This window comes from Diadema antillarum, unplaced genomic scaffold (assembly GCF_040938485.1).
Source record: "Diadema antillarum isolate AM-2024a unplaced genomic scaffold, OU_Dant_1.0 scf00000234, whole genome shotgun sequence".
NCBI lineage: Eukaryota > Metazoa > Echinodermata > Echinoidea > Diadematoida > Diadematidae > Diadema > Diadema antillarum.
The window spans coordinates 419,005-445,485 of NW_027271123.1; the positions used below are offsets into that span (position 1 = coordinate 419,005).

At 37.6% G+C, this 26,481-nt stretch overlaps 1 protein-coding gene across 1 annotated transcript in view; it reads right to left on the reverse strand.

The window, feature by feature from the left end:
* Positions 1–26,481, reverse strand: part of LOC139724853 (ubiquitin carboxyl-terminal hydrolase 8-like) — a 40,280-nt gene that overhangs the window by 10,558 nt on the left and 3,241 nt on the right. Inside the window, exons 2-11 of the mRNA XM_071635977.1 lie at positions 12,820–13,052; positions 12,481–12,625; positions 9,317–9,402; positions 6,602–6,774; positions 5,817–5,976; positions 5,158–5,311; positions 3,482–3,623; positions 2,371–3,017; positions 1,369–1,996; positions 536–752 (exon numbers count right to left, since the gene is read on the reverse strand). Of these exons, the coding sequence (XP_071492078.1) occupies positions 536–752; positions 1,369–1,996; positions 2,371–3,017; positions 3,482–3,623; positions 5,158–5,311; positions 5,817–5,976; positions 6,602–6,774; positions 9,317–9,402; positions 12,481–12,625; positions 12,820–12,920 (2,453 nt within the window). The 5' untranslated portion in view covers positions 12,921–13,052. The remainder of the gene's footprint in view (positions 1–535; positions 753–1,368; positions 1,997–2,370; positions 3,018–3,481; positions 3,624–5,157; positions 5,312–5,816; positions 5,977–6,601; positions 6,775–9,316; positions 9,403–12,480; positions 12,626–12,819; positions 13,053–26,481) is intronic.

Sequence of the window (26,481 nt, forward strand, 5' to 3'; positions counted from 1 at the left end):
CGCCCTGAATAGATGCTACAAAGGCAAATTAGACAACTCCTAATAACATGGTAGAATTTTATTATAAAGTGCCGGCTAGTTAGTGTTTAAGTCCCTATGAATAAGGACAATATGATACTTGTCTGGATATTGTTTGTTGTTTACGTAAGCTTCACACATGATCATGAATCTACATCGAACTCAGCATTCGTGAACCCCGCTCATGCAAATCGGTACAAACCAGAGCATGCAGTTCCGGCCTCAGGCCCAAAATTTTGTGTTTTTTAAATCAAAAGAACAGAAGAGGCAAAGAAAAAAAAAGAAGTGAATTGTACAACAAAAATTCCCATAATAGCTGAACATGCAAACTTATTTGCTGGCTGTTGTTGTGTTGTTTTTTAAATAACATGCAGTATTTTCAGCTGTTATAAAATGCAAGTATTAAAATTCAAAATGGCCACCAACCTGTCTATAGTGGCTACTTTTGTTGTTTCCCTTGGGTGGCCGCTACAGACAGGTTTGACTGTATGATTAATGACAAATATCATTGTTTTACCTCTCTATAGGCTTGCTGGACCTATCAACAGTAGGAACTGGCATAGTAAAGGGGCTCCGATCTCCTTCCTTCATCACCATCTGGGCAACGTTGGGGGAGGAGAGGGACCTCTTGAGCCCACTGGATTTGCTGGACGGCTCGGAAGATTCCGACTTGAGAGGCTCGCGCCTCACCTGGCCAGGTGTGGTGTTGGAGGACTTCGGTGGAGCACTGCTGCCTGTAGCAACAGAAGTCATGACACAGGTAACTCTTTCAGTACCGTTGCAAACATGTTTACATAATATTAAATACAACGTCAATAGCCTTGTTGCGATGCTGGTCCTGAAAGGGTTACATCTTGTCATCTCCATGGCAACCTGTCTATAGCAGCAGCTTGTGTTGAGAGGTCAAGAAGATTGTCATATTGATAGGGTCTGTGTGCAGCAATGCATCCATAATTCTCAGTGGTCAATTGATGTCACATCTGTTTTCATTCAGTTGCCATTTTAGATATGTTTGACTACTCCTATACCCATATATTTTGTGGGTTTTTTATTTTTGTGAATTTTGTGAGCAGGGGGCTATTTGTGAGTTCTACAACTAAGAAATATATCACATCTGATCCCGATATGAGCACAATGTGCATTCCTCCCTTTATTGTTTTACTCAAAAATTCAACCACTCAAAATTGTTGTGAAGTCCTGACTGGCATAAAATTAGACTTGCTAAACATATGGTGCATACAGAATATCTGCAAATACTCACTTATCGATCTGCAAAAAAGGTGATACCCTAGACATATCTGTTAGTCTTTCTCTCTCTTCCTGTGAATTGTTAATTTGCTAATATCTCACCATCTTGTCTCAGTGACAAGGAGGCAGAATCAGGATGTGATCTCTCACTGGCTGGTCTGGGCTCAGGGTCACAGGGCTTTGGGACACCAGGAGGCGGAGGATTCCAGTGACTGGTGTTATCATTGTGATTCAGGTAGAAGTATCTCTTAGACCTCTCATCCCATCTCTTCTCCCAGCCTCTGGGTAAGGTCGTAGTGACCTCAGCAGTAGGGACTTCTCCAGAGGAAGCCCCACTGGCTAACTTTCCATCGGCAGGAGCAGCGTTTGAGTTCTGGTTGGGCTGAGTCTTGGGCAAGACTGGGCTGGGCCTGGACTTGTTCTCTGCCACTTTGCTGGCCGGAGGAGCAGAGGATGCATCTCCGGAACCGCTCGTGGTGGCGCTTCTCTTGCTGGGGCTGGACTGGTTGTCCTCTGGTTTGATGGCTGGAGATGCAGGAGGGGTGGAATGCGTGGGAGAGGCTGGCTTGGCAGCGGCTGCTTGCTTCTTCAGCTCTTTCTTGGCGTTGGCCTCTGCCAGCTGTGCCTGGAGCTTCTGCAGGTTCCTCTCCATCTCCGCCTTCTCCTCCTTCAGTCGCTCATTTTCAGCTTTGGTCTTGTCATATCGCATCTTATTCAGGTCATTTCTTGCCTTCGAGAGACAAGTAAACACACACAGGTTATCTATAGTAATACTGTTAGAATGCTTAACTATCTTGCCTTCAAGAAACATGTAAACACACACAGGTTATCTGTAGTAATACTGCTGGAATGGTTAACTGTCTTGCAAACTTGTACTCATACATTATAACTCACGAGTCTCATGACACAATACCCAGACCCTGTTGTATATAATATTACTTCCACAAGCTATCTTTGCTCTTTGTAATGTTACAAAGAATTTCACAATAAATATGACTCAATAGGTCAGATTTTTAAATGGCAGATTCTTAAAAGATACAATGGAAATGCATGAGACACAATGTGAAATAAAACCACATACAAAAACACAGCAGGCCTACATACCTGTTCCTCTTTCATCTTCAGTTCTTCCAGATGAGCAGCCTGTTTGGTGTCCTCTTCAACCGACTCTGGAGCCGGTGGTGGAGGGGGATGAGATGGTGTGACTGAGGAATTTTCCACAGACTTCGTCCCAGGCTCTGTGATGGGTGCCTTCCCATCAGTTGCATCACCTCTTTCTTGTTTTCCATCAACACTATCAGCCCCAGTGATGTCTGTCTTGGGTTTTAGGTTTCGGTTTACAGTTGGTGTGGCCAAGGGCTTTGCCACAGTACTAGCACCACCATTGCTGGGTGGTCCCTGGGGAGGCTTGGTACTGCCATCCCTGCCTGATGCTGGGGGGGCAGGGGTGACTCCCGAGACCGTAGCTGGTCTCGACACATCTCTGCCAGAGTCTGAATGGATGGCACTTTTAGCCTGGGGCCCTGATGGTCTTGCGGCCCCCGGCTTGATGGAGCGGTCCACCGTAGGCTGGCCAGAGATGAAGAACATTCTCGGGTGAGGATGCCCAGTGCCATTCTGGAGTGGCTTTGGCTGATTTGTGGCATTGCCAGCTGAGGTTCCATTGACAGGGAGAGGTTGACTAGGAGGGGCAGCAGCTGGGGCAGGAGGGGGTGGCTTCTCGTCATCAAATACTGGGTACTCAAAGTCCACTGGAGATGAGGTTAGAAGAAGAAAACAGGTGTAAAAAACTTAGCACATCTACACTGTGCAATCTTCTACAAAGTTATTCTAAAAGAACAACTGATCATATAACTTGGACAACTAGTCACACAGGTCTGTGTCATTTCTCTTGGCAATTATCAACTTATCAGGTAAATCTTTAGAAAAGTTACATATCTTATCAAAGTTTACAATAAATTCTAGTGCATTCCAGCACCCTTCAGAAACAGTGCCTTGATGGCAAAGTGTTTCAAGACTCTAATAAAGTGATCATCTTGATAGCAATAACCTGTTGATTTACATGTAAGATTTTTGTCAGGTATGCCATCATCTGGGTAGACATTCGGAAATAGAAATCTTCCAAAGAACTCGTGATGGAAAGGCTCTCTCTGCCCACACTAAGTGTCACTCTGACTGACAATTTAAAGTTTCTGTGATGCTTAGTTCCACATACACAAATTCTTGGAGTCCTCCACTTTCTTGGCAGGCTTCTTGGCGTGAGGGTTGCTTGTGTACATGGGATATTTCAACAGCCAGTCCTCATATCCACCCTTCAGCACAAGTGGATCGTTCTTGTATGCCGTCTGCCAGTCCCACTGTGTAAGGGAGGAAGACAGTAGCCAAATAATCTACACACACTATCCAATGACTTACAGCGCCGTTGTGATTATATGTCAATTATGTTGTTTCAGTTGGCTTTCCATACTCTGATCTGTTTCCATGTGTTACGCACACCATGTCTTTGCAGTTGACTCGATTACAGTCAATAAACTCCTGAACATCACATGAGATCGTCTGATATTTATCCTTAATACTGGCTCAACTACTTTCTTCTCTCAATTTAAAGGAAAATTTGAAATAGACTTTTAAATATGCTCTCATTCATCAAAGGAAAAAATCACTTTCAAATGTAAGGCTGTTTTGATTGCAACCAGTGAAATAACTAAAAGACATCTACAAAAGTCAAACAAACTTGCTTATGAACTGCACAGGTTACAACAGTTTAGAAACAGTATACAATCTTACATGGCACACTTTGGGTGATTTTGAAAATGGATGAATGGATCAGTGACCTGGTTGATACTGGGCATACCCTAATATGATATCAAAGTTTTGAATCAAGGGGAAAAATTTGGAGGTATCAGAAGAGCTAGCAGGAAAGGGCAACTATCACTGATATTAAATTGTCTAAATTATCTGCATGAAAATCATTACCAGGGAAGGAATTCATATTCATAGTTCCTTTTCATAGCTTCCTTATTCTTAGTGAAGTTCCTGGTTTTTGAAAGTTCTATGTAAAATCATACATATTTGTTTGTTTGTTCTATATTCCATAAGAGAAGATGGCTGATAGCCCATATTCAGCTGCACTAGCTGGTCTTCCATGGGGTCCACTTGAACGTGAGGCCACACCACGTCACTGGGTTACACACACTGCTATTTGTGATGAATGAATGAAGTGGGATCTTGTATGTGCATGAATTGTGACTCTCTCACATATGAGACCTTAATTTTACGTCCTATCTGAGGGACAGAGTTTTATGCCTCTTACTAGGGGCGATGGCATTGACTACAAGCAACATTGCTCACTTAGACTGAACCTGGGTCCTTTGGATCTGGAGGCAGATGCACTACTGTTTGAGTCAAATCACCATACTGAGCCAAATCACTTCCCATGTACCACCATTCATGTACCAAAATCATAAAAATTCATTTATAAACATAATACCTGTTATCTTCACACAATGATAAGTTGCTTTGCCACTGAATATTTGTGAGTGACTAATCATTTAACTAGCAAGACTGGAGAGCAATCTCTTTCACACACATTTTTTTTTTTTCATATACATTTATTTGCATCATACTGTTAAAGTGGAAATTTTCGCGGTGTTGAAATTTTCGCGCATTTCGCGCAACCTGAAACTAGCGCGAAAATAAAAGCACGCGAATATTTTTGCTTGCCATATGTTCCTGTGCGTGACATCTTGATTCCACGGAATTAAAAACACGCGAAATTCTTCTGACCCGGCCAAGCGCGAAAAATTAATCGCGCGAAAATACCCACTTTTACAGTATATGGTAGAGATCTCAATTCCTTTCACCAAATGTATCTCTTGTGTGTTCTCTTACCTTACACATTGTGTCCTTGACTATGGCAAGATTAGACTCTGGTACCATGCTTTCCTCCCAATCAACCAGCACAATGAATTCCACCTCCATTCGTTGGTCCCACAAAGCCTTAGCCTCCTGGCCTAGGCCCTTGCCCAGAGTTGCAGCAGTTATTCTGTATGGATGAAATACACTCATGACAAGCACACCCAATTTCTGGAGCCAAAATCACTCTACAATCAGATCATACATTTGAAAGAAGAGGATGAAAATGTCAGTTTTAGTCAGGTTATGTCAGGGTAATTGGCTGTCATGAACAACTTTTGTTATCTACCTCTAAAAGGATCTAAATGCACTATGATAATGTTATACTACGTCTGGTTCTGGTAGACACTTTTTTCTTTTCTTTTTTTAAATTTCCTCATTTTGTGGGACCACCTGAAGTATTTAAACAAGCATGTATCCCCTACCCCTAACCTATGATTCATGCCAAGTTTGAGTAAAATCAGACCTTGGGTTTAAAAGAAAATGACAAAATTTAAGACATTTATGGACAGTACATGATTGGCAACAGACCATAGATAATAGATAGTGGTTGGCAGATGAAAATGATCATAACAGTTCCCTTGAGCAATGCTCAGGTCATCTAAATATGGCGCGAGGAATGACGTCAGACATACCCTGGCTTTAGGATCTCTGCAGGAATGTTGAAGACTTGCCCCATGGTGATGTGAGAATCTCGGAAGTGGTCTGATCGGCGGATGTCCATCAGCAATATTGAGGACGGATCACTCTGCAGCTCCTTGTACAGCTCTATAGAGGTGACGAGTCCAGCCTTACCTAGAAGAGAATATGGCACAAAATACTCTTTCATGTTACATCCTAACTTATCAACATATTCTCATCTTCAGCATTGGTGTTGATTACTTTATCAACATTCCATTTTTGTATACCATTACTATTAAGCATTTCAGCACTAATTATTGGTTCAGATAAGACGATATAATTCTGCCTCCCACTCAAAATTAGGCCATTAAAAAAAAGTTTTATTGGCGTCACATGACCGACCCTAAAAATGTCCCAGAACCTAGAGAATTCACAAAAAAAAAAAAAAAAAAAAAAAAAAAAAAAAAAAAAAAAATCTTTGCTGTCATGTTCTCGTTAGCACAATATTTCAATATCGATAGTGCAATCGTTATCGCTACGGTACAGTTGCCATTTTTTTTTTTTTTTTTTTTTGGTGATTTATCTGTGTGTTTTTATCTAATCCGTGTGTGTAGTAGCAGGTAGGGGTCTGCATGCATGCATTTACAAGTTATGAGTAAATTCACTGTTAAAAATTCCCATTTCCGAGGTTTAAAAATAAAAAATCGACCTACCTACCCTATTTTCATATGGCCTGTTACACAAATACAACTCCCCCCCCCCCCCCCCCCTCACTGAAGCCACTATTGCAAAGTCTTACCTAGTACTCTCTTTTCCTCTGAAGTGTTCTCCTCAGCATCACCATTCATGGTTGGTGTGTCCATCCCTCCACTCTTCTTCCCATCCTTCTCTCCATTTGTTGCAGCTTTCTCCTTCTCCTTCTCCTCCTCAATTCTCTTGCTGACTTCTTCTGCCTCCTTTAACTCTTTGTATCTACAAATTGTGATGATACAAAGATTTTAGCAACACCAATTTCCTACATATATTACCTGCATAGAGCAGAGCACTTGTTAAATTGATCCTAGTATTTTGTATTCATAACTGCTTCTGAAGACTGTAGGCAGAATGCAGTCCACAGAAAATTTTAAGTAATATGGGGCACAAGAGTCTGACATAACTGACAGAATTTTACTTTGCCAAGGGTGAATGAATATAAAGCATTATGAAGCTCTTTCCTGATCATCACAATCTAAATAAAAATAAAATCCAGTAAATCCAGTAAAGGGTATCACAACCTTCAAGTCACTGGCTTTTTAGTGGTTTCATCCACATTTGATTATTGTACATTAAATATTGGCTGTATTGCTTTTATGAATTCAATAAATTGAATTGAAATTGTTTTAAATAGTTCTAGACAATTACACAAACAGTTGCAAAAGGAAATACTCTTAGCAATTAGTAAAACCATAAATTTCTGTTAGTCAAGTACTTTTTTTTTTGGGGGGGGGGGGAAGGGGCGGGATTTCATGTGCATTTTTGGCTAGTTTATGTGATGTGTACTTCAAACTTACATTTCAAAACTTAAATCAAGCCAAAACAATTTCTATTTTTACTGCTTCCACACCAATTACTCGATACAGGAATCCTAATTTTGATTAATATGCTTCTCTGCCTTTGATACTAAGACCCAACTAATTCTGTTGTATATAGTTTCATGCAGATGTAAAGAAACTTTGAATTGAAGACACCAATATTGCATATTCCGTGCAAAAAATATCAGCTAATCATGACTGGGGAGTTCATAGCAGTTGCCTCAGAACATTTACCTAACTTTTAAAACAGCTGCAAAATAACTTGCTTAAATCTAGAGTTAGAATATTTCTATCCCTAACCAATCAACCTCTCACTCCTCCGTCCTACTGTTAAGTCAGGTGTGTTTTCGTTAGCCCTATTCATTGGTCTTTATTTCCTTTATTTGTATTAATCAGTATTTAATGAGCATCTGTATTTAGTACTGATTCCAAACCTTTTTAAACTTAAAAAAAAAAAAGACTTATAAACAGATCCTACAACTTGACAATCTTTCTATCAAAGTATCCCAGTACATCTCTCTGAAGCACATAGTTACTCTTTTCGATGCCGCCCTGCCATCCTGTATCGTTATTCTTTAGGCATAGAAAGTTCAATGACGTCTTTAGGCATAGAAATGACCATCTTGTCATTATTGAATTAGCACTACTGAATTTCACTCCATAACTCATATATCTAAGAAAGATTAGTAATGGCTTAAATCCAATTGAACTGTACAAAGTGTACAGAAAAAAATACAACTTTTCAATTTGACAGAAAAATTTTGAAAACACATTGCCAATTAAGACTCGGTTGTAAATTCAGCAATCAAGAGGCTTTTAAGAATTCTTCAAATAAAAGAAGCAATCAAAAGTGACAAGAGAATTCAAAAGAAAGAGAATTTAATACCTATGATCTACCCTAGGAAAGGCTGAAGATTGATAGTAAGAATTGTAATTAAGCGATAAAAACACCAAACAACAAAATGGTTAGGACTTCATGGGTGATCACTGAATTTTCAAGAGAAGTTGTATAGTACAAATATATCATGTATGCAATGATAACAACCCTGTAACTGCCAGATTATGCCTGGAGGTGCACCCAAACTCCACAGCAGCTCTTACCCCTTACAATGTGAACAATGCACCCAACACTGCTTCTAAATATCTACTCTCCTTGAACCTTGGACTGTCTCCACAAAATGAATATTAAAGACCCCGCAGGTGGCATGAGTGCACAGTATTGTAGGCTTGTAACGTCTGCATTAAAACGTACTATGTTTCCCTTCGCAACTGCAGTCATGGGCACTGACCCGAGACTGGCCAATAACAACGTTATGTATTAATCATGGCTCATTTACTGCATTACTGAAGCAATACATTATTGTTCTCTATCAGTGAAAAAGAAGGAGAGTTCTAAGATTATTGTAAAGTCAAACCTATAGGATACAGACACGTTATAAATTGCATCATGCCTTGAGAAAATGAGTGTTACTAGTTCTGTTGAATTGGGATATTTCACACTGATTGTTGAGTGCACAATGTTGATTAATTCTTTTCAGTAGCTCTTGGAGTAATAAAGATTGCTATTGGTGAAAATACTTGGACTTATGATGCATTTTTAACTCTTTTTTTTTTCTATATCAGATTTTCACAAGACCCAAAAGCCACCAAAAGATAACATAGAAATATGAAATGAGAATGTTTGTGTGACACTGGATAATACATGTAACAAAATATTACAAACCGTATGCTTGTTTAATATTAACCAGACACGATACAAGAAGAAAAGCCTGAAAAACTTGTATAATGTATCAAACAGAGAGTGAGTGCTAACTTCTCCACTTGTGCTCTATTTGATGCACTCGAACAATCAATTTCAAAATGTTGCTCTGATGAGATCATTCCCCTGTTCTGCTCCAGATTAGACTTTGAACCAGTCACTTAATGGTTAATCAAGAAGTCACCTGAATTTGAGGGATTCAGAAAGCTCTTCTGCCATAGTGATAGCCTTTGAACAGCCACTTGTACCAAGCAGGGCATCCACAAAATCCTGCACAGTGTACACGAGAATACAAAATTCAATGCATTATGGAATATGAATACATCGTCACAACCTAACTTACACTGTCTGTATGGACAATGAACTTCATGACCAAATGCCCTTTTATCAATACCGCATCCACACATGCATGAATGTAGTGGAAAGAATATGTTAATGAAGGTTTGACCTCATGCCCTTTTATCAATACTGTATCCATACGGTATGCATGGATGTAGTGTAAAGAATATTAGTTAATGGCCACATGCCCTTTTATCAACGCTGCATCCATTATATGGATGAATATAGTAGAAGAAACACTTCAACCATGTGAAAATACAACCATTGAAAAAGCTAAGAATAAGCATAGACAAAAATGTCATTTTCAAATTGTCAAATTAATTACATGCTCTGATTGGGTAACACAGAATTATATTTCTGCATTCATAGATTATGCTCAGTTAATTTTACATACATATAATGCTGTAGCTCAATAAACAATGAACTTAATGACAGAAATCATAGTGGCTGACATATTTTTTAAATAAAGAGTGTCAATTAGTCATTTGACAAGATATTAAATTCCTAATTTTTATGTGATTCCTGCCCTGATAGATAAAAACATGATATTCCCATCAATTACAATACCACTAGCTAGTTAACAGCAACAAGCCAGCTTTCAGAATGGAAATTATGCATCTATGATTTGTATCAAATGTGAAGTGACATTTTGTTTAATTAAATATCCATTTAAACATCTAAACAGCACTAGCCTCCTGTACATTCAGTAAAGAGTGCCATTAAAGGGAAAGTCTGGGCTATTTTCAATATCACTGCAATTTGATAACCGACGACACATGACAAATGTACATTGAAAGTCAATCACTGACAGATGAAAAATATAAGGAAGTAAAGGAAGCTCACAATCAGCGAAAACCTACCAATACATACTCATGGGGTCATAGTTCATGGGCTGCTTTATTATTAGTGAAATAAGACAAATTTTCATCAAATAGCCACAAACACAACAGAAAAATACAACCAATTGGTGTATTACCATCATGACAGCATTGTACTGCATACATGTACATGTATGTTAAGAAGACATGCAGCGACGAGAAGTTCCTTTAAAGGGACTGTACAGTACTGGTTGAGGTGGGAATTCATGTTTTGAACATTCCTAGGTGAGATAATGAGAAACCTCTTATGAAATATGCAGGGATGCCAAGTTCAAAAAAATTTTATGAGTGAGATTTTCATGACTCGGCATCTCGGCATGCCAATGTGCGCGCGAGCGAGGGTGTGGGAGGGGTTTCTCCTCCTGTGACCTCCCACGGTAGGGAGCTTTTTCAATTTTTAGCTCTTAATGATGTGATCAGGTGCATACTTAAGTGACTATTTTTTACTTATTTTGAAAGATAAAAGGGAAATATACCTTCAATTGCAGCTATCACTTTAATCTTTTGAGCTATGCTCATTATTATAGGCCCAAGTTGCAGACTTTGCCCGATGCGTGAGAAAAATGGGTGTCATGCGTGAGATCGTGAGATGGCCCCTCAATGCTTGAGTCTCACGCAGAATGCGTGGGACTTGGTAGCTCTGAATATGAAAGAGCATGTAATTTTTAAGAAGGATTCAACGTTTATTTGATGAAAATTGGTTTTCAAATGGCTGAGATATCCAAAAAAGTGATAATAGTAAAAGGCGACAGGCCACGCCTTTTATTAGGATCTCTTTCTTTCACCTTGTTTTTGGATATCTCAGCCATTTAAAACCCGATTTTCATCAAATAATAATAATAAATAACTTTTGATACCTCTTAGAATTGCATGCTCTTTGACATCTCATAGAGTGGTTTCTGAATATCTCGCAAAACGTTAAAAGCTAAATCCTCACCTCGACCAGAACTGTACACACCCTTCAACCATCAGATTTATTTTTTACAATCATTACATTCTATTCATTACTTGCTGATTGTGCACAGTCCGGGTGGGATTTAGTATAAATGCACTTGAAAATACACCATGTCATGTTTCTTTAGAGATTACTGTAAAACATGATACATGTATAATATTCGCGGCATGAAATTTTCGCAAATTAGAGCCGACGCCTTTTTTGTGGCATGAAATTTTCGCGAACTGCCACTGGCATTCAATGCATATAGTGTAGACAAGAACTTTCGCATGCATTTTAATTTCACGAATCTTGGCGCTCGTGAAATTTGCGAAATTAAAATGCACGCAAACATTCCTCGTTTTACGGTACATACAGATTTATCAGGTACCATGCTGGTGGAAGGGCCATCAAGACTCTACATTATTTTTGAAAACGAATTTGGCATTTTAGGGCTAAAATATCTCATCCACTACACAATCTACAAGTAAAGGCAAATATTCTACAAATTAAAAAAAAAAAAACATTCTACTGAACCACAGGATACAATAAAAAAAAAATATATATATATCGGAGAAAATGCAGTAGAACAACACAATATAATTGGAATACACTACTGAACGATTATGAGTTTCAATTTTTGTAATTCTTATGTCAGTATATGACTTGCAGACCAAATCAAATCAGAAACACACATTAATGGATAGACACACCTGTATAGATTAAGATACATTGCAGATAGATAGAAAAATACACTGTAGACGTACATAAACAGATAGCAAATACATTTTATATGTTAATACATGTAGATAAATAGATATGGACAGATGGATAGATACACGTAGATAGATACATCACAGATAGATAGACATATAGACAGATAAATAGACACAGACAGAAAGAAATATAACTGGATAGAAAGGTATATAAACACAGAAAGAAAATGACTGCATTACTTGTCCAGACCAGGGCCCCGTTTCATAAAACTTGTTATCAGTGACAAGTTGTGATAGTTGTTACAAGCTACTGAAATCCTTGCATCTGATTGGCTGAGAGGAAATTTGTCATAGAAATGTGGCAGTTGTCACAGATAATAAGTTTTATGAAATGGGGCCCTGATGTTAACTTGCCAATGACCACTGGGCAAGTGCTGGGCAACCTGATCAAGATTTATAATCATTGCCACGCACAACTGACCTTATTTTGCTTGTAATCGCGGGCTTTCCTGGTGGCCTGCCATAGTGCGATGTACTTCATAAAGAGCACATAGGCCCTCTCCTCATCCTTCTCCCTATAGGCTTTCTCTGCCTCACCTAGCACCTTCCCAGCTGACTTTGCATACCTACATCACAAGGCGGTGGTAAAAAGATCACACTTTAAGATGGAAACTCAGAAAACAAACCATCATCAAGCACTGCATTGCACTGTCACATTTGTTGAAAGTATGAATATATGAAAAAGTTCTACACAGGATAAACAGATTAAATATTCATTCTTTATGTGTATAAAATAGGAAAGATTTGTCTATCTACTCACACCCTGGATGTCTGGCCCTTTGTCAAGTTGTGGTCGACTTTCTTGTTCAGGTCTTCCATTGAAGATCCAATGTAGAGGGGTTTCTTGATTTCCCCAGGCATGATGCTGGTTTGGACTGCTTGCCAACAGTGGATAATTCACAAACTTCCGAGAGTTTTCCACCTTGTCTTTGATCTTACCCCTGCAGCCTATCATAGGCCGGAGAGCTACATCTTTTGATGTCTGAGTTTCACCTGAGGATAGACAAGAGGTAATAGATATCACACATTCAGCACTTTGAAAGCATAATTTTTTTTTAATTATTAACCAATGACAGCGGGCATATGTAAACAAATACAGGACATAAAAGGAATAATTGTTCCATTTGAAAACACCTACACACATAGTCACCTGCTATAAATGATGTAAGTATACCTGTATTCTATTGAGCACAATGAAAACATACAGATGATACAGAAAAACGTTCACTACGATTGTTTGGCCTGATGACACATGACCAAAGAGGAAAAATTTTTTGAAGAGTGAGATAGTGGGTCAACGTGAAAGACAATTGAGAATAATGTCAGTATGTGGTCATTAAATTTCACTGGCTAGAAATCATGGCTACTTAAAATTAAAATGAGATATCCTTCAAAAACATTGTACCAAAGCATGCTGCCGAGTCATAACTGAAAATAAAAAGTCAATTCCACACAGATTCTCAAGACTTGGATAGTGTCCCTCTGAGAACAGACATTAATTCAGTGACCTTTTTTTTTTATACAAGACTTTCTAATTACAGGAAAGACTTATATCCTTTTGCTCTTTTTTTCTGTGCAGCAGTGAGAGGCAAATTATGTGAATGTCTCCTTTGAAACTGTAATTCTGGGTTTCATTACATCTATGTGCACTGTCTTTGTACATACTTCACCATGATTGCTGGCAATGTTTGTATGTATTCCAGAATTACCACGAATCTTAAGATTGCAAGAGAATATTAGGTAGAGGAGTGAAGGTTGAAGTTTGAATTTTCTTCCATTTGTCTCCCTCTAACAAATGATACAGTATTCACTGCAAGTCAATAAACATATAATACATGATATTGCATTTTTTTCCCTTTATCAAAGGCTCTCAATAGAGAAATAAAAGTGGGAAATATGTGAAGTATGGCTGACATGTAAAATGAAAACTTGCAATGAAGAGAATGTCTGACTACATCAGCACAATTGAGTGACATTTGTCTGTCTAGTACTGGTATTCAAACACAGATACTGGTACTTTACAGCAAATTCCATTCAAATAACCTTCAGAGGTTTATAATGGAACAATGACAATGACAATTCATTTGCTCCCTTACACTCTACATGTATGCACACATGAAGCGCAGACCACCATTACTACAATCTAAAAGTAGGGAAATCTCCAAGAAACACCTGGGTGTCTCATCTGATGTTGTGACAGTGATGTAATGTGATGCCTCAAGGGGGGGGGGGGGATTCATCACGTTTGTAGTGAATATCTTAATGTTAGTGCAACAAAATACACTCACATCAGACTTTATTTTTCTTACTCTTTTTTTTCATGAGATGTGAATCAAATCAAATTTCAAACAGCCTGTGTTCAAAATCTTTTTCTGTGCCATGGTTCAATTACCTATCATAATTAATGGAATCTAGCATTCCATATTGGCAAAGTGACATACATGTACAGTACTGTATGTACACTGTCCTTTTTACATGTAAGTTACGTAACATTTACACATATGTGCCAAATACTTATGTGAAGTGTTCATGGACCAGAGACTGAAGGACTGTGCTCTTTTTTAAATGCTTTGCTGGACTGTAATAAAATGCCCTGCTTCAGTGCACCACTTATGAGCAACTTTATGACTGTTTGTATTTGTAGCCCTTCACTACAAATTGTATGCAATGGCAGAAAGGCATGATACCGGTACATGTATTTGTTCCTGTGATTATCGCAAATGACTATAGAAAGTAATTTATTGTGCCTTCGGTTGGGGTTTGCTCTGCCTTTAGATTTGCACAGGTCTGCATTGACTTCAGATACAAGTGAATACATGTGGGTGTGCGTGAGAACATTACCCTCAGAGCTCCCCATTAGACTGTTTTCTGCACAAATTTTAGTCCGCTTTGATTTCTTGTGTCAGAGTATCATCACTCGGGCCTAGACTACAAGGAACATATCAGCCAGTTTAAAATTACAAACAGCAGTGATGCACATAACATGAGGTGTTAAAATACAGACTATGAAATTAATTATACAAGTTACAGTTTCCTACCAATAGTGCTAATTGACAATGAGTTTTGTGTAGTACACTGTTTTTTTCCTTTCTTGCTGAGAATTTGCGTACGCACATACGTACATGTATGCATACATTGCATCAAAACTGTACCACTGAATCTTAGGATTTTTTATAATAGCCGCAAGCATACATGTACTTCATTTGGGAACAGTGTTTTTATATTTTTGTGAATTTGGGAGTCACCTGACAAATTTGTGAAATGAGGAACTCTCTGACTAATTGCCTTCCACAATGCAAATGCCATGAATAACATAATCTAAGGTGGGAAATCACCAAGTTTTCTCATGAAAGGAAAGATATATTTCTCATTTCATCACTGTGATTCTCAATTGCATATTTGTATACACTGTCACTGCAAATATGTCTTTTTTTAAGTCCCAATTCACAAAATTTCAAACAAAAAATTGTTATTGCATGTAGGCCTACAGAAATACAAGTATGTTTTGTGATTATTGTCAGCCTATCTCATATTCATGCCATCCAAAGTGAATGACTGAACATGTTCTTCTGGACAAATATGCTTTTCTTACATAGCTCTGTAGTACAATAAACAGTGTAGTGATCCATGCAATAGTTGGCATAATTTTACAGTGTAGTAGTGTGGTTTCTGCATGGAACGATCTTAATTGTTCTTCCCACAGTGTCACAAAACTCAGAAAAATGCAGGTACAGGTAGGGAGACTTCAACTTACTCTCATTATAATGTGACACCACTCCTCAAGCAGGTAACTGACTCACTCTCTGAGTGTTTTTGATGCCTGCAGTTGTATGCTGGCTTTAACTAAAATAACTATTTCATGAAAAACATTGCATAGTAAATGATCACCTACAGTATGAAACATGACAACTTACACCCAATTCATACAGCTCTGTACATTTCATGGCTGTAGAAGGCTCATCATTTGTATCTAGATTCAATGAAATTAACAATGTCCACATTCAATTTTTCTCCAGTAGAAGACATGCATTACAAAAAAAAAAAAAAAGATTCCTTAAGACTTGATGAGCTGTACAATTGCACCAAGCTTCTACAGAGGATGTAAATGCACACGAGACACAAAAACACTGAAGCTGGATTTTACACTTAGCTGAATTGTATTGACTTGTTGGTGATGCTGCATAATTGGTGAGTCCCACAAAAAGTCAAGTTGAAGATAGAGCTCTACTAGTATGTACATGTACAATGTATGTGATACTCTCCATTACCAGGTACTCTGATTATTCAAAACTAATCACCTAGATATCTAGGGCACACTCCACCAAAAATGAAGAACTGATATAAAGAATTCCTCCTGCTGAAATTAATTAGGTGATCCGAGTATCCTCTCGGATCACCTTCTGTATCTGTACTGATTCTTTGTTCTTCTTTTTCTTCTTCTTTATTTCTCCTCAAAAGTTGTGCAGAGGTTAGCTCAGAAAGTGCATTGCCTCTCAATGTCAGACTTATACCATATATGTATCATGTCGCAAAGACGACAGCGCAAGTAAAATCATAGTGATCAGTCGACCGTGACGTCACTATGACGTCATTATATGAAAACACATTTTCATGCATATCTCATTAATGGAATGGAATATTTCAATGAAATTTACGTCACATATATTTCAAGTCAAGTGCATTCTACTCAAATTCTCAAAATTCATTTTTATCTCAAAACGCGCGCGTACGCGCGCGTTGAAATATTTGTATGCTCAAATCCAGCTCAAATTTTTTTTCCACACGTTTCAGACCATTTGGAGCATTTTTTGAAAAATTGAAAAAATTGGACGGACGCGTACGCGCGCGCACATATACGCACGCACAGCTAATATGAAATAGAAATTTTCAATTTTTTCACACGGATCGGATGTCCGAAATTTCAAGGAATATTTCTACCAAGTTTCAAGTCGATCCGATTCAATATGACGTCATACGGGCCCGTCAAATTCAAAATTCCGCGCGTGCGTCAATGGGGATACACAGTGCAACTATGCCAAAAAACCGCCAATTTTAAATCGGATTTTACTCGTCAGGATGGACGGTGACCCCCCATTTTCTTTACATATTCTGAAAGGTGATGAGTTGTACATGTCATTTCATGGGCTGGCTATGCTGATAAAATGATTAAAAGATATCAAATTTCTTAATAAAGTAAAAAAAGTAGATTTTCAAAATGACGTCATCAAATTTCAAGTTTACTCGAGCGTATCTCACTAATCCTTTGCCAATTTTCACCCAAATTTCAATATGTTGTAGCTTATGAAATGTTCTTTCATAAATGTAATTAAACAATTTTGATTTGATGACGACATCACCTCGAAAAAATGGATTGAAGGTAACCTTGTCAAATTTGACCAGTTTACGTGTAATCTCTATGGGAGTGCAATTTTTATGGAAATGAAAATTGACATGACTATCTTTATCGAGCACTAGCTCACTTATGCTTCGGTGAATTTCTCTAAGATTTTAATATGTTGTAGCTGAGATGTAGGGCTATCGTAAGTGTGCCCTTCGTTTTTTCATACGTTGTCGGGATCACGTGAAAAAACTTGGTTGAAATTAAAATTTATCTTCGATGTATTGAAATATTTCTTTCTTTTTGCAACTTTCTTTGCAATAACTCAAGAAAAACAGCCCCTATCACCTTCATATTTTGCACATGTTTAGTTCATGTCACGAAAATTATTTCATAAAATTACAACTACTTGATCAGACGCCATCTTGGGTATGTAAATTAGGGTCAAAGGTCATAGATGTTTCATCCTGTATCTTGGTGAATACATGTCCTATCTTTCCCATATTTTGCACACGTAAAGACCATGTTACAGGGATCATTTCATAAAATAACCACTTTTTGCTCAGATGCCATCTTGTCTGTGCAAAGTGGGGTCAAAGGTCATATGTACTTCTTTTTCTATCTTTGCTATGACGTGTTATCTCTATGGGAGGGAATTTTTTAGATGTGAAAATTGACATGACTCTCTTTATCGAGCACTATCTTACTTATGCTTCGGTGAATTTCTCTCAGATTTTAATATGTTGTAGCTGAGACTTTGCAGTATCAGGACTCGAATCATTGATTAAAAAAAAAGATCGGATCACCTTAATTTGTCAGTGATGACAAATTACAATCTCTAGTTTCTTTATTTCTCCGCAAAAGTTGTGCAAGAGTTAGCTCAGAAAGTGCATTGCCTATCAATGTCAAACTTATACCATATATGTATCATGTCCCAAAGACGACAGATCAAGTGAAATCATAGTGATCAGTCGACCGTGACGTCACTATGACGTCATTATATGAAAACACATTTTCATGCATATCTCATTAATGGAATGGAATTTTTCAATGAAATTTACGTCACATATACGTCAAGTCAAGTGGGTTCTACTCATGTTCTCAAAATTCATATTTATCTTAAAACGCGCGCGTACGCGCGCGTTGAAATATTTGTATGCTCAAATCGAGCTCAAATTTTTTTTGCATACGTTTCAGATCATTTGGAGCATTTTTTGAAAAATTGAAAAAATTGGACGGACGCGTACGCGCGCGCACATATTCGCACGCACAGCTTATATGCAATAGAAATTTTCAGTTTTTTCACACGGATCGGATGTCCAAAATGTCAAGGAATATTTCTACCAAGTTTCAAGTCAATCTGACTCAATATGACGTCATACGGGCACGTCAAACTCAAAATTCCGCGCGTGCGTCAATGGGGATACGCAGTGCAACTATGCCAAAAAACCGTCAATTTTAAATCGGATTTAACTCGTCAGGATGAACGGTGACCCCCCTTTTTCTTGGCATATTCTGAAAGCTGATGAGTTGTTCATGTTATTTCATGGGCTGGCTATGCTCACAAAATGATTAAAAGATATCAAATTTCTTAATAAAGTAAAAAAAGTAAATTTTCAAAATGACGTCATCAAATTTCAAGTTTAATCGAGCGTATCTCACTTATCCTTTGCCAATTTTCACCCAAATTTCAATATAATGTAGCTTATTTAATCATCTTTCAGTCATATAATTACAAAATTTTGATTGGATGACGGCATCACTTCGTAAAAATGGATTGAAAGTAACCTTGTCAAATTTGACCAGTTTACGTGTAATCTCTATGGGAGTGCAATTTTTATGGAAATGAAAATTGACATGACTATCTTCATCGAGCACTAGCTCACTTATGCTTCGGTGAATTTCTCCAAGATTTTAATATGTTGTAGCTGAGACTTTGGGCTATCGTAAGTGTGCCCTTCCTTTTTTCATACGATGTCGGGATCACGTCAAAAAACTTGCTTGAAATTAAAGCTTATCTTCGATATATTGAAATATTTCTTTCTTTCTGCAACTTTCTGTGCAATAACTCAAGAAAAACACGCCCTATCACTTCCATATTTTGCACATGTTTAGTTCATGTCACGTGAATTATTTCATAAAATAACAACTACTTGATCGGACACCATCTTGGGTATGTAAATTAGGGTCAAAGGTCATAAGTGTTTCACCCTGTATCTTAGTGAATACATGTCCTATCTTTCCCATATTTTGCACACGTAAGGACTATGTTACAAGGATCATTTCACAAAATAACTACTTTTTACTCAGATGCCATCTTGGGTGTGCAAATTGAGGTCAAAGGTCATATGTACTTCTTTTTGTATCTTCGTTATGACGTGTTATCTCTATGGGAGGGTTTTTTTTATGTGAAAATTGACATGATTGTCTTTATCGAGCACTAGCTCACTTACCCTTCAGTGAATTTCTCCCAGATTTTAATATGTTGTAGCTGAGACTTTGCGCTATCGTTTTCATACCTTCGTTTTTTCATACAATGTCGGGATTACGATAAAAATCTTGGTTGAAATTAAAGCTTATCTTCTATGTATTGAGATATTTCTTTCTTTCTGCAACTTTCTTTGCAATAACTCAAGAAAAACACGCCCTATCACCCCCATATTTTGCACATGTTTAGTTCATGTCTCGTACATTATTTCATAAAATAACAAGTACTAGATCGGACAACATCTTGGGTGTGTAAATTAGGGTCAAAGGTCATAAATGTTTCATCCTGTATCTTAGTGAATACCTGTCCTATCTTTCCCATATTTTTCACACGTATAGACGATGTCGCGAGAATCATTTCACAAAAAAACCACTATTTCATCAGATGCAATCTTGGGAGTGCAAAGGTGGGTCAAAGGTCATATGTACTTGTTGCTGTTTTTTCGTTATAGTGTATACAGAATTTTGTACCTAACATGGCAGATATGACTCCCTTTGCTAAATGAGAATGCAAACATCACACGGCCAATGTCTCTAAACACAGATGAAACTTGTATGGTCATGCCTATTGCGATCAGGACTCGAATCATTGATAAAAAAAAATCGGATCACCTTAATTTGTCAGTGATGACAAATTACAATCTCTAGTTTATATTGTAATTCATAAATTCATGAAATCGTTTGAATCTTATGTAGTTCCACAGTATTGTGTTATAAAATGGAACAAAAATAAACTCTAGCCAGGTTGGGACAGTTTTGAAATGTTGTACCTTGATATAACAACATGGTACAGTTGTATACTCAATTCTTAAAAAAAGAAAAAGAAAAAAAAGGACTGTTCAGTTGACACTGTGAGCATTTAACATGCGACAATTCTGTAGAGCTTTCCATCAATATTATAAAGCTCTTCATTTGTTTGGACATTTCCAGTGTTTCAAAGCATTCTGGCAGCTGGCACACACTGCACAGATCATCCTTCACTCCTGTTACACTGTACCGTGTACACCACTCTCTGATGCAGTACTTAGATTTAGGATATTTCTCAGCAGACATAAGTCAAACGTTGTTTTAATCTTAACATCAAGGAGTTCAAAACCCTCCATTATTGCAACACTTTACATAAAGGTTTACAGAATTTGTAGAATTAGTGAAATGGTTCAAATAGAGTATAAGAACATACATGCAATTAATCTGTATGGAAACTTTGTCTCCTTCTCATGACCTTTGACTCTATTCTGACACAACATGGTGCCAACCAAGACAAGCAACAAGTGTGTTTTTCTTGATACAGCTGTAGTAAGTTCAAACTACAATACATTAATTACGAATACTAGTAGTTGCTTAATCAGCATTAATATTGTATGTACCTTATTTGCCTTGTTACCAGCTTCTATCAAAATGTGCTGTAGAATGCACAAATGTCCTTCAACTATCATCACTTTAACAAACAGTGGGTTGAGTATTAAAGTCACTACGTCTGCAACAGCAATCTTCCAAAAGATGGGATGTCATGATGTATACTACACCACACCACAAACCCTCATCCAGCTACTGAACAGGCTTTGATGAGAAGCACCATTGACGTTGATGGTAGAAGTACACTGTACACTTGAATTAGATTATATATAGTGTGTACCGGTATTACCATAGTTTGATGCACTACAGTAATTTGACGGACAAACAGCACATAGATCTAGGTACTACACAACATATGAGGTAGACCATCTGCAATGATATTACTTTACATGGAGAAGAATTGTGGATGGTTATGTATTATAAGATTTTACTAAAATGATACTATTAACCAGTTAATGTCAGCCATGCTGGATTTACCAGCAGAGCAGGACTAACTAAAATCAGAGTGCTATTATGTTCACATATGTTATGCACAAGGGAAGACAGGCCGGCCGGCCGGCAGCCCGAACTAGAAGTTGTTTACAGGATTGACAGCGCGTACGCGTATGCATGCAATTCATCAAAGGAGCCGCCGCGCGCACAGACGATCGGCAATCTACCATAGGATTACAGGCAGTGCAGTTGTACTGAAGTAAAGGAAGGAGGTGTGTCTCATTTCAGCGCTTCCTATTGGCTACATTCTTGAACCCATTTTATAATATATTATATTCCACATACTAAGAATGTTGCAATAGGATTGGTCCAGAGCTCATCACGTGATGAAGCATAGTTTTGCCCATCACATCACCTGAGAAGAAAAGTTCGTTACACTCTATGTTGATAGTCCCTTTTGTTTCACTGATCTCAACACAGTCCACGAACGCAAGATGAGTACGCGCAAAATAAAAGTGCGTTGCACTGTGGACTATCATGTGACCTAGGTCACTTGATAGTACACAGTGCAACGCACTTTCACTTCGGTGCCACGCGGTGCGCGCAGCAAATTCATTGTTTTGTCATCTACACGCACACGTAGCCTAAGCCCTAAGGATACCTAAAGACAGCTAAAACGGTTTCAGATGTGGAATAAAATGGGAATTTCTAGGACCCTAGATGTGGAATATAAAGCAAATAATCAACTTTTAGTTTCAGGCAATGAGACAAACTTAACTATCACTTCCTCGGCGATCTGAATGTGTATGCTATCTTTCCTCAGCTGCGCTTCGGAAAGACAGTTACATCCAGATCGCCTCGGAAGTGATAGTTTGTCCCATCACCTTCACCAACGTTGATTATTTGCTTATTAATATGCACTTTCAAAGCTTAATAGCCATACCCCATGGGTTATGGCTAGGTAATCTGGAACAGCGCAGAGAAAATGACAGGCTAATTAGGTACAAAATACACAATAATCTTACTCATCTTTCAGCACAGGACTATAGCATCAAACAGGTTATGGTACTCGGTTGACAAAAGCCATGTAACCACATTCCTATCACTCAGGTACCATACTTGAGAACTGAATCGCATCGCCATTCGTTCTTCCAAAAGAACTGTACAGGACTGTAAGGAGCTAGAATTCCCTGTCGTCGGAAATTGTTTCAGGGCCATCTGTGAAATTATTCCATAACCGACTAATGGTTGATCACAGTGGCTAGTTATTTTCTTCAAATTTGTTTTGTGCTTGTAAATATCTGTAAATAAATTGCATTATAATGTAAATATTACAGTCTGCAAGAAACTTCAGCCTATTGAAGGAGGCAGACTTAATCAGAAGAAGAAGAAGAAGCCAGAGAACTTCTCTTTTAAAGGACAAGTTCACCTTCATAGACATGTGGTTTGAGTGAATGCAGCAATATTAGTAAAACACATCAATGAGAGTTTGAGGAAGATCGGACAATCCGTTCAAAAGTTATGAATTTTTGAAGTTTCTGCTCAGTCACGGCTGGATCAGAAGACTACTATAGCTTGTGATGTCACATGAGTACAACTATATAAAGAAAGTATAAAGAAAATTAAAGATATTCTCACTTTTCTCACATAATAAAAGAACACTCGACTTCTCTCTTTCAGATGTCAGGGGAAATAATGTTGCCCCTAACATAAGTCAGTAACATGTAGAAGAAATGTGCACTTTATTCAAAAAGTCAAGTTTTGTGAAATTCTCTTTTTATTTTCCTTATATTGTTGTACGCATGTGACATCATACACTGTAGTAGTCTTCTCCTCCAGCAGTGATTGCACAGATACTTTAAAAATTCATAACTTTTGAACGGATTGTCGGATTTTCCCCAAACTTTCACTGATGTGTTATACTAATATTGTTGCCTTCACTTAATCCACATGTATATGAAGGTGAACTTATCCTTTGAATTAGTTAGATATTTAGATCCACTTCATGATAATCAGGCAATCCAATGATAATGATACGTCGAGATCTAGAACCACTAGACTCTAGATCTAACACTTTTACACGTTAACAGCTCAAACAGAAGATCAGCAGAATCCAATGGTTTAGTGTTACCTAGAGATAGTAGCCTCAACAGGCTAGAGTGGATAGTCGGGATCTAACAGAGGTTAGCTCTGAAACTGTGAGTGTGAAATCATAATAGACACTAAGCAGTTAGGGGAACTGCTGCCATATAATAATAATAATAATAATAATAATAATAATAATAATAATAATAATGATAGTAGTAGTAGTAGTAGTAGTAATAATAATAATAATAATAACAATACTAATGATAGTACAATAATGATGATAATAATAATGATTGCAACTGATTGACAAATTGCCCTACTAATTGACATATAAATAAGCACTGAATAGATTACCAGTGTTTTAGTAGTATAGCCATGATAAAAAAATCATGGGCATACCGGTACGTACTCGAGCAGGATTCGAACCTACAATGTACGACCTCCTGATTATAATGATAATAATAATAATAACAATAATATTAATAATAATAATAATAATTAATATAACAACAATAATAACAATAGTGGCTACTTGCATTGTTGGGCCTACTACTCATCAACCACTTTTTTATTAGATATCTTGTATCTTTAGAAAATGGGCAAATATGTGTTACCGGTAGAGTCCTAACAATAATTATGTGTATTACTAATGAGGGTTTTCTTCAATTCCTTTTTCCTCCCGTTTCCTCAGATTACAACATATTTAGGTGATCCGAGTATCCTCTCGGATCACCTTCTGTATCTGTACTGATTCTTGTTCTTCTTTTTTTTCTTCTTTATTTCTCCGCAAAAGTTGTGTATCGATTAGCTCAGAAAGTGCTCCTCCTATCAATTTCAAAATTATACCATATATGTATCGACAAATTTTATAAAATCACAGTGATCAGTCAACCATGACGTCACTATGACGTCATTATATGAAAACACATTCTCATTCATATCTCATTAATGGAATGGAATTTTTCAATGAAATTTACGTCACATATATTTCAAATCAATCTGATTCTACACATATTTTCAAATTTCATATCTACCCTTAAAACGTGCGCGTATGCGCGCATTGAAATATTTGTATGCTCCAATCGAGCTCAAATTTTTTTTGCACACGTTTCAGACCATTTGGAGCATTTTGGAAAAATTGAAAAAATCGGACGGACGCGTACGCGCGCGCGCATATACGCACGCACAGCTCATATGGAATAGAAATTTCCTGTTTTTTTACATGGATCGGATGTCTGAAATGTCAAGGAATATTTCTACCAAGTTTCAAGTCAATCCGACTCAATATGACGTCATACGGGCCCGTCAAAGTTGAAATTCCGCGCGCGCGTCAATGGCGATATACAGTGCAACTATGCCAAAAAACCGTCAATTTTAAATCCGATTTTACTCGTCAGGATGGACAATGACCCCCCATTTTCTTTACATATTTTGAAAGCTGATGAGTTGTACATGTCATTTCATGGGTTGTCGATACTGAAAAAATGAAAGAAAGATATCAAATTTCTTAATAAAGTAAAAAAAGTAAATTTTCTAAATGACGTCATCAAATTTCAAGTTCACTCGAGCGTATCTCACTTATCCTTTGCCGATTTTCACCCAAATTTCAGTATGTTGTAGCTTATTAAATGGTCTTTCATAATTGTAATGAAACAATTTTGATTGGGTGACGGCATCACCTCGCAAAAATGGATTGAATGTAATCTTGTCAAATTTGACCAGTTTACGTGTTATCTCTATGGGAGGGAATTTTTCTAGATGTGAAAATTGACATGATTGTCTTTATCAAGCACTAGCTCACTTACCCTTTGGTGAACTTCTCCCAGATTTTAATATGTTGTAGCTGAGACTTTGGGCTATCGTAAGTGTGCCATTCGTTTTTTCATACGACGTCGGCATCACGTCAAAAAATTTGGTTGAAATTAAAGCTTATCTTCGATGTATTGAGATATTTCTTTCTTTTTGCAACTTTCTTTGCAATAACTAAAGAAAAACAGCCTCTATCACCCCCATATTTTGCATATGTTTAGTTCATGTCACGTACATTATTTCATAAAATAACAACTACTTGATCGGACACCATCTTGGGTATGTAAATTAGGGTCAAAGGTCATAAATGTTTCATCCTGTATCTTCGTGAATACTTGTCCTATCTTTCCCACATTTTGCACACGCAAAGACCATGTTACAAGAATCATTTCACAAAATAACCACTTTTTGCTCAGATGCCATCTTTGGTGTGCAAAATGGGGTCAAAGGTCAAATATACTTCATTCTGTATCTTCGTTAGTGCATGCGGAATTCGGTACCAAAGATGGTAGGTCTGACTCCCTTTTCTAACTGAGACTCCAAACATCACATGGCCAATGTCCCCTCAACACAGATGAAACCTGTATGGTCATGCCTATTGGGATCAGGACTCAAATCATTGATTTCCCAATAGATCAGATCACCTAATTTGTCAGTGTTGACAAATTCCGAATCTAGTTGTACTTGTATCCCCCTGATTTCTCTTGATAAATATGTATTCATGTTTTAATGTTCCAGCATATTGCACCCCGTCCCATGCATACTTTTGATTTTATATACAAGACAGCCATTGGCATTGCGCGAGGGTGGTCGATCTGAACATAGGTGGTCGTTTAGTAGCCTTACTAGAGTAAAATACCCTGTTTGCGGCAGGCTTTGTACAGGGTGCTTATTTGCGGCAGGGACCATTTC